The 10,096-nt window shown below is 39.9% G+C and overlaps 1 protein-coding gene across 1 annotated transcript in view; it reads right to left on the reverse strand.

Moving 5' to 3' along the window:
- Nucleotides 1-9,061, reverse strand: part of LOC135879639 (proton channel OTOP1-like) — a 32,481-nt gene extending 23,420 nt beyond the window's left edge. Inside the window, exons 1-2 of the mRNA XM_065405696.1 lie at nt 8,641-9,061; nt 1,287-1,423 (exon numbers count right to left, since the gene is read on the reverse strand). Of these exons, the coding sequence (XP_065261768.1) occupies nt 1,287-1,423; nt 8,641-9,061 (558 nt within the window). The remainder of the gene's footprint in view (nt 1-1,286; nt 1,424-8,640) is intronic.
- Nucleotides 9,062-10,096: the final 1,035 nt, after the last annotated feature.

Here is a 10,096-nt window from a genome sequence, read left to right on the forward strand (position 1 = left end):
ATTTAAGGAACTCAAAATTAGTGGACACTTTTGAAAATGTGGGCCTAAGTCTACACAGCATTTCATTGGCAAAACTGAGAATTCTGATCTCCAGCCACCTAACCAGAAGATCACATTCCTACCACATTTGCCCATCTGTTCAGTGAAACATTTGCCAAATTTAAAAAGGGACTAAACCAAAACATTGGATCAAAAGGCTTCCAAACTTTATGAAAGTTTTGAATCAAATCCAAATTTTCTGGCACAGTTCTTATACTGCGCCCATCGCCATGTTATCTATGCACCTTCTGAAGGTGCATTAAGTGACCTCACTAGCATCAGTTATCGATGTTTTTTATTTTTCCCTTCCTCTGTACAGCTCTGCATTGCACATGGAATTGGAATTCTGCTTCACAGCTGGTTGTGTAAGGGAATGGAAGCTAGTTGGGCCTCCCCCAACCACACACTGCACCTGGCCACCTGCATGATAATAACAAGGGGGTTGTCTGTAAATTTAAAATAATAGAAAAGGAAACACTTCTTTATGCAACATATAATCAAGTGTGGAATTCATTGCCACATGATGACAAATGGCTAGACTTAGAATACGACTGGATAATTGTACACTCCTTATTGGCTATGTTTGCTGCTATGCACACAGTGATGTGCGTAATCAAATAACATGCTTCAGGGTGAAAACCCATCATTTACTTGTTTCAGGAAGGAATTTCCCCAGATGAACAAGCATTGCATAACTAAATAAGTACATTATTTAGGGGTTTTGCCTTCCTTTGAAGAATCAGTTATTCATTACTGCCAGCCGCAGGAGACCAGACTAGATGGATCGATGGACTGAACCAGTATGGCAAGTTCCTGTGCAGAAGCAACAGTGAAATGTATTTGTCTCATTTCATATAAAAAAAATTATGATGACTATGTGCCTAACTTGAACTACAAAAAGGTATGTCGTGCCAAATGTGGGATCAAATTTTTAAGAGACCTTTTTATCCATGTGAAACATTTAAACATACATCTCTAGGTGTAAGGAGCTAGTTCATTTTCAGATACAAACAGGCATTTTTGGATACAAATTGGTAAACTTCTTGCTCAACTGCCTGATCTGCATGCTCAAATCCCAGTTTGCATGCAGAAAGGAGTATGCATACACAAAAAGTTTAGCCTTTAACAACTTATCTCCTAATGTTTTTAGAAACTAATTTAGGAAAAACAGAACAAGAGGAACAGACAAAAATTAAGCTTGGTGAGAAAAACAGACATAACAACAAGCTAAAACTGGTTACTTTTACCTGTAAAAGCGTATGCACTGCATGTGTGACAGGAAAAATGCCTTCAGTTGCTGATAAACAGTTTGAAAATCCAATAAAGTATCCAATTTTAAAAGAGTCCAGAATTAAAGTAATCACTGCAAATAATGTAATCCCACCTAAGACAAAACAAATATTAGAAAATGTTAATATACAGTTAACCCATCTTCAGAGAATCTGTACTAATAAATGAAAATTCATGTTTTGAAAAGGCTATCCCTACTAATCAGTAAAATAAGTAAATGGTCATAAGATCAGTTTACTCCATGCAATAAAGCTCTGTAATTCATGAAAGCTCCTTCACAATCTAGGACTTAAGCGTAACCACAATACATGAATAGCTCATGCAGTATGTAGGGACCAATCTTACAGTTCCCAGGGAGTTGAGGGCATTCAGCATCTTGTAGAAGCTGCTCAGCACCTTGCTGAATCAGAGCCTCAAGTAACTGTAGCACAGAGCCAGTTATACAGTCAAATGAATTAATGCACTATATAGCTACACAGCAAACTATACCGCTCACAGAGCTGAACAATAATGTTACAGTCTCCTGACCCAAGAGTCCTACACTGGGCAGTAATACAATCACTTGGTATGCCATCTCAATTGTTCAGAAGGTTATACTGAACCACTATAAGTCAGAGACCAAAAACTGTATGCTTTTCTTTTTACAAATGCACTCATATTTCAGACTTCATCTTGAGATCCATTACTTTAACATACATACATACATAAATAAACAAACAAACGTTTGTCTAAATTTTTATATAATGTTTTTAAAGGGTTTTTTAAATGTTTCCTTTACTGTTTTTTTTTTTGTTTGTTTTTTTGTTTTTTTTAGTATAACTCCAATGTCTTTCACTTCAAAGATCTAAATGGGAACTCATTTTGGAAAGCTATATGATAAGATACAGCTATGTTGCTATTGAACCTTATTGTACCAGCATAATTAAGCAACAAGACACAACGGGAGATAAAATTACTGAGCCAGACTCTGAGACCTTTATTCAAGTTTTTTCCTAAGTCCTTACTCAGACAAACTCCCATTGACTTTAACTTAACTTTAGCTGAATAAAGACCAGGTAAAAACTGGCTAAGGACCCTCAGAACTTAGATCACTGTGTCTTTGTCCCTGTTTCTTATTGCTCAAAGAGAATTGTGATATAAAGATGGTAAATGATATCACAAGAGTTGACTTTATTCAGTATTTATATTATACTTAAAGGGCCAAATTCTGCTCACCTTATTAACATGAGATGTTCCACTGAAATTATTGTTTTGGGGCAATATATATTTTGTTCCCTAAAATTAAAGTTAACAAGTCAACCAAGGAGACCCTTCATTCTTATAATAACATGTTAAATACCCTACTGAAGATGAACTATTTATTTGAATGAAAAATTTAAAAATATAGTGTAATTGTTGCTGTTGGGAATTATTCATATTTACAGTGTACTCACCAGTTCATTACAAATGAACAAGAAGCTCCAACGTGGGTGAGGTAGTACCTTTTATTGGACCAGAAGTTGGTCCAATAAAAGGTATTACCTTACCCACCTTGTTTCTCTAATATGCTGGGACTGACACAGCTACAACAACACTGCATACAAGAAGCTCCAAATCAGGTGCAGTGGAGAAAAAAAATACATTAATCACTTTGCTACAGCCATTTTTAAAATAACACAGTTTATTCAATTCATTAGCTCTTTGTCAATATACAAAAACAGATTTGGAAACAGAATGCAACCTGAAGAATTTCATTTCCATTAGTATTTTTAGTTTCATATTTTACAAATACTCACTATATAAAGAAACCAAAGACCAAAATCCCTAAGGATATACCTTACACCAGCACAGAATTTGGCCTCAACTTTTCACTTTTATAGTTCAAAAACTAAGGGCCCACGCTGCAAACACCTGTGTGTGTGAGTAATTTTACTCAAGTGAGTATTCCCATTGAGTTCAGTTGGACTAGTTATTATGTGAGTGACATTACTCACATATGGAAGTGTTTGCAGGATTGGGCCCTAGGTTTAACTACACGTACTGTATAATTTTTCATTATGTACACAAGTAAATTGTACTGTAAGGTGGTAGATTCTAGACTGCTTTAGCAGTCAGTCACTTAATTCCTTGTAGAAGGAAACCTAATATTGTTCTAAAGGGAATTAGCATTGTTAATTCCATTAAAATAACTTGCAGGACTAATTTCTAAAAATACCAAGGAAACTACTACCAAAAAAATGCAATTTTAAAAATCAGTCTATTTGGATATTTTTTCTAATGGTTTCAACATGTCTTGAGGATTTATTTCGTTTTGAATATAATTATCTCATCAACAGGAAACAAGATCCTTCTGCAGCAACAGTTTATATTACATTGGAGAAAAACATATGTGGTTCTTGTTTAATAAATTCTAATATATAGACTGACTTGGTGTGTGATTGGAAATGATTTAAGACCCTAATCCTGATCCCAGTGGGAAATTTTCCATTGAGTTCAGTGGTGTAGGCTCAAACCCTAATATATAATCTTTATATATTATAAATATATGTTTACACCATTTTTTCTTACTTTAGTTAAGTACTAAAGTGAGAAAAAAATGGTAGTGAGAAAAAAATGGTGTATACATATATTTATAATTTAAAACAGAGTGAAATGGTGAAGCAATGCAGTTGGTGAAAGGGATGCACAGTCCTAGGGTCTGATTCTGCATGCTTTTTTTCATTACTTATGAGAAGAGTTCAACTGAGTTTAAGGCATTACTAAGGTGAAGAAAGAAAGTCAGGCTTAAACACACAAAAGCATAAATAATCATATCGTAGATTCCTCATCAGACCCCTCCACTACGCACATATCTTGTTTTTGCATGAATCAGCTGTTGTATATTTATTGTAACTCCTTTCCATGTAACTTTGTATTACACATAGTCATGGATTTCCTTTAATGAGGGTTCTAGATTTCACATGTTTCTAGATTTCACATGTTTAGTGGTCAGTGGTTCACTGACCACTAAATGGTCAGTGGAGAAACACTTACTTTCCCCCCACACAGCGTAATTATGATTTATGTCATAATGAGTATTTCTGCACACATGCTTCCTTTGGTTCTCTCTAAATATGCTATGGGTTCAAACTTGCTCCCATTGAAGTCAATGAGAATTGTGTCATTGACTTCAAGGAAGTCTTCTGTGACTCATATAAATTAAAAATATTTTGTTTGGGCTGGTTCAAACAACAAGTAGTACAGCTAATGTCTTAGCCCAATACACCAACAACATATACAAAATGCCCAACATTCAAATTTGAGGCTAAGGGTCATAGTCCAAGTTAACTAGGCTGGCCATAATTTAGGTATAACTTGTGATGTTGGAGAAAATAATAGAATAAACTTGTTCATGGGAGCAATTTGTTTGTTTCTCCCTTTTTTTCATAAGATGTCCACCTCATTTGATTGATCTTCACTGTTTTCTTGTGTAGTGCCTATGGCTCTTTTTTAACCATGGGATCACGACAGGAAAATGCCATACTGGAGTAAGTCAGGCAAAGGACTTCATTTATGCATCTTTCTTCAAATCTTTGAGGAAATGATTACTTGGGGCATGCTCATATAATCCTAAGGAAGCAAAACAGCCACTGAAGTCAATAGAAACATTGTCTACATTAAGACTTCAGGAGATGTGCTTTGTATACCATACAAATTGGGAAAGAACACTTCTCTAAGGTTCAAACTGCCAATATCTAGTCACAAAAGGATCTGGTTAGAAATGGATATAAAAAGATACATAACTATATAAAAAGATGTTTTTGTTCAGTAATTCTCATCCAACATTTATGCTGGTAAAATGCAAGCCATAAGTGGTAACATAGTTACAGCTTTTCACCATGGTATTCACTGACTAAAGAAAATACATAAAATATGTCATTTATTGGGTATCAAAATGCTAGACAATTAAATCCAACTAAGTAATCTAGATAAATATTAAAATTTTCTAGTCTAACCAGTCTTTTTTCTAGTCTTACCAGTTAATTCATGCACATTTTCTTTATGCAATGAGAACAAAGAGGCACATTCTAAAAAACTAGCTAATAGAGCTGGCCAAAAAAATGAGGAAAACGTGTGAAAATTATCATGAAAATGGTAACAGTAATTAATGGTGAGAGTGATTAACCAGTATAACAATTTACCAAAGGCTCTGATGGATTTTCCATCACTGACCGTTTTAAAATCAAGATTGGATATTTTTCTAAAAGATCTGCTCTAGGAATTATTTGGGGGAAGTTCTATGGCCTGTGTTATACAGGAGATCAGACTAGATGGTCACAGTGATCCCTTCTGGTCTTGGAGTCAATAAATCAATGACAAAACATTTTTTTTTTCAAACTTGTAAACAGTTCTACTAGCTAATCATTTTTATTACGCAATTATTGATACTTTTTAAGAGATCAGTATGGAGTTCTAACTCTGGAAAAGGAAGGTAATGTTAGTCTTGCCAGAGTAAGTAATGCAGGATTGGACATTTGTTAATAAATCCAGGTATGTTTTCTTCTAACATTGGTTAAAGGAATTGTCTAGAATTGTCCAAGCAATAACTAAGCATAGGAAAATGTAGTCTGAATATCAGAAAATTTTTTCCAACAGTGAAATTTATTAGACTGTGAAATAGTCATCCAATGGAAATTGTGGAAGACTGTAAAGAGCAATCCTGCATTGGTGGAGGAAATGGATAAGATGACCTAACAGTTCTTTTGCATATTTTATTTCTGAGCTTCTATGATTCATTATATCCTCCAGGGCAAGTGAAAAAATGTGCCACAAAGATAAAGGGCCAGATTTTGCCACCCTTACTCATGTTGAGTAGTATGTTATTCCTCAATTAATGGAACTACTCAAGGAGTAAAGTGCTACTTAATGTGAGTAAAGGTAGCAGAACTTGGCCCAAAATAAAGCCAAATTCAACCCTGGTATAATTCAAATGACACCCAAGAAGAATTTGACCCACCTATCCTACTAAAGTAAAACTGTTTAACTACCAAGTTATGGCTAAGAATGGCATATTATTATGGGAAATAGTAAATAATAAGCAGTAACTATTCATGTGATGCCATGTTAATAGTATAAATTTTTAGCAAAGTGATTATGCAGAAAACGGATGTATAACTTTCGGTTTTAATAAAACAATACAAATTGCAAGTACTGTTACTACTGACAATAAGACTAAAGAAGGCACAACAGTACGGCTGAGAGAGAATGAAGTTTAATAGCAACTATTTATTGTTTTGATTGATCACATTTTAGATTTCCTAGTGTTTTTCATCTAAGTGATAGTCACTAGCTGCTGCACAGAGAATTTTCTCTATTTGCATCAAAGCCACGAGATATTGTTTTTTAAAATTTCTCTGGCCCCAGTGGTTTATGCAACCTCTGTATTGCATTTAACTCACCCGTGTTTCCAGCCTACCATTTACAGTGCTACAGGCAGAAAAAAAGACTGTTGATAAAAACAGCCTTGCCAGCTGGAATTCCAAACTACAGCTCAATGGTTACTGCAAAGGACCCTGCTTTTTTCCTACAACCTGAAACACTACATTCTTTTAAGTTAATGTGACTTTGTCACACTATTCAATACACAATTAAATAAAACCATTGAGGGCCTATATCCCATATGCACATGACGGTGCAAATAATTGTTACTGCAAAAGCCTTGCAAAACTTCCCAGAAATTCCCTTTTTTGCCTACAGGTGCTACCTGAATGGTACACATACTTCATATCCTAAACTGCAAGCTCCTTGGGGGAAGGGTCCTTGTCTTCTTGTCTGTCTGAAAAGCACCATAAATGCTCATGGCACCTTAAGAACATAAGAATGGCCATGTTGGGTCAGACCAATGGTCCATCTAACCCAGTATCCTCTTTTCCAACAATGGCTGGTGCCAGATGCTTCAGATGAAATGAACAAAACAGGGCAATTATTGAGTGCTCTATCCCCAGCTTCTGGCAGTCAAAGGCTTAAGTACAACCAGAGCATGGGGTTGCAACCCTGACCATCTTGGCTAATAGCCCTTGATGACCTATTCTTCATGAACTTATCTAATTCTTTTTTGGACCACAGTATAGTTTTGGCCTTCATAACATCCCCTGGCAATGAGTTTCACATGTTGACTGTGTGCCCTGTGAAGAAGTACTTCCTCATGTTTGTTTTAAACCTGCTGCCTATTAATTTAATTGGGTGACTCCTGGTTATTGTGTTATGTGAAGGGATAAATAACACTTCCTTATTCACTTTCTCCAAACCATTCATGATTTTATAGAACTCTGACATAACCTCCTCTTAGTCATCTCTTTTTCAAGCTGAACAGTCCCAGTCTTTTTAATATCTCCTCAAGGTTTTCCATACCCCCAATCATTTTGTTGCCCTTCTCTGTACTTCTTCCCATTCTAATGTATCTTTTTTGAAATGGGGCAACCAGAACTGCATGCAGTATTCAAGGTATGGATGTATCATGGATTTATACAGTGGCATTATAATATTTACTCACTCTCTTACCTATCCCTTTCCTACAGATAATACAGGTAATAAATAATAATTGCTTATTTGTATAGACAGACTTTGACACCTGTGATGCATTCTGCAATAAAATAAATAATATTGCATTGCTTGAAAAGAGTGCACTTCCCAAGTCCCAAATTCCTCTAGACAAATAGACTCTCACCTACATAATTGCCTGATCTAACCTAACTATCCTATTTTCAATGTGCCTGCCATCCTGGTATCTAGGTTTTAAATAAGTAGAGTGGGAGGTGGGGGTTTCAATCTTTAGTATGTTCACCTGTATGATTGGTATCCATATAATCTATATCTACATCTATTTCTATATCTAGATATAACTATGTAGTGGAATTTTTTTTGGTTGGTTGGTTTTTATTGTTTTTGTACAGAAAATAAGAAAATGATCATTATGAAGAACAGAAGAATAACATAACAAAAAGGAACTTCAAATATACTGGTGTCAAGCATCTCTCTGGCTCTGGTAGGAAAGGTAGAAATTAGGGGATTTCAGAGGAACCCTCTGGGAGTGAAATTTCTCTTTTCACAGTAACCTGACTGACAAGTTGCAGGTTGCATGGAATTAATCGACTAGAAATTTCCATTCTGCTTGAGTATAGGGACCTTCACTACTATATGGCCAAGGGTAGGGCAAGTACACAGACCATGGATTTGGCCCTAAGACGCACTGAGCCCCCTGGAGGTTGCTGGGTTTTTTTGGCTAGCCTCGCAGGGGAAACCAAAGCCCGGCCTTGGCTTTGCCAGTAAATGGAAGTGGGACCCGCGACTTACACTTTAACCAGCGGGCTCCTGCGTGGGTGTCTTTCTCTTGGATCAGCCTCCTCTGGGTGTAGCTCCTGTAGATGTACCACAGCATCCAGAGCAGCTGGATGAGCATGATGGTGATGAGATAGGAGAGCGGATCCTGCTTCCTGATGCCCACCGCATGCACAGCCCAGGCGAACATGAGCAGCAGCCCGGCTAGGAACAAGTTGATGCCGTACTGGCTGCTCAGGATCTCGGCGTTTTTCTGCGGGTAGCTGCCTCCCACCAAGCGGCTGCCTCCGGGCTGCCCTGGGGGGCCCTGCGCCGACTTCTCCATCTCCCACTCCTCCGGCTGCCGGCTGCTTGGGTAAGGCTGCAGCTGGTCCGGGCATCCCCCGCGGCTCTTCTCCCCAGAGCTGGAGGTGGTGTCTGCGTTATCTTCCACCATCGCGGCCACCCGCCGAGAGCCCTGAGACCTGCTGGGAGTGACCGAGGTCCTCAGCGGGACTCGGGGGGGGGGCAAGAAACGGGGGTGACAGACAAGCCCCCGCAGCAGGGACCCCCCTACTCGCGGTGTAAGAGTGAGGAGGCGGAGCGGGACAGCGGGCAGGGTCACTTGGCCGCACCTGTTAGCGCTCCCAGAGAGCGCTCAGCTCCGCGGCCAGCCTGCTGCGCGCTTCCCTTCCTCTCTCCGCCTGCCCCTTCTCCTGCCCGGGTCTCCTCCCTTCTCCCTGGGCAGGTCTCACTGGCCTCGGACAAAGTTCCGCTCTCCTTCCCCGCGGGTTTGGAGCGGCTGCCTGCTCAAGCAGCGGCACTCCTCGCTCGCATCGTTTTCGCTCCCTCGCCTTCGCAGCTCAGGGAATCCGAGCCCGAGTTTTATATGGCCGGCCGGCCGGCGTGGCAGGGGCAGGTCCCGCTGTCACTGCCCGCGGGTTGGCGCGGGAGGGGATTGGATGTCAGCCGCACACCGCTCTGGCGAGGGAGTGACCCCTGGGCAGTTCACACGCATCAGCCAGCCCCTGGGCCCCGTGCTCTCCTTCTGTCCGGGCCCCCGGTGCGGGAGGAGCGAGCGGAGGGGTGGTGTCTAGGTATCCGGTGCGGGATTGGGGCGGGGCTTGTGGGGTGGGGTGCGCCTGTTGGAGGAGTGTGTGTGAGGAGGTGGGCATGGCGGGTCTGTGTGCATCTCAGCAGGAGTGAGACATGTGACGGACAGAGACGGGGGAGATTTTGGAGTGCATGCAAGGCAGCTAGAGAAGTCTGCTGCATGTAGGGCAGCTGAAGCTGGGAGTCAGGGTGTGCGGTGCGCCTGTTACGGCGGAGGGGTGAGCAGTGTGTAGGGGCTGGAAGGGAGGGACAGGGTGTTTGGCGGTGGGGAACTGGGTAATGTAGCCGTAGCGGTGGGACGGTAGGGGCGAAGGACGCAAGCGGTGGCTGGAGTGGTTTCCTTTTAGGGGTGTGTAATGGAGAAATGCAGTGGGATTTG

The sequence above is a fragment of the Emys orbicularis genome, chromosome 5, assembly GCF_028017835.1.
Source record: "Emys orbicularis isolate rEmyOrb1 chromosome 5, rEmyOrb1.hap1, whole genome shotgun sequence".
Classification (NCBI taxonomy): Eukaryota; Metazoa; Chordata; order Testudines; family Emydidae; genus Emys; species Emys orbicularis.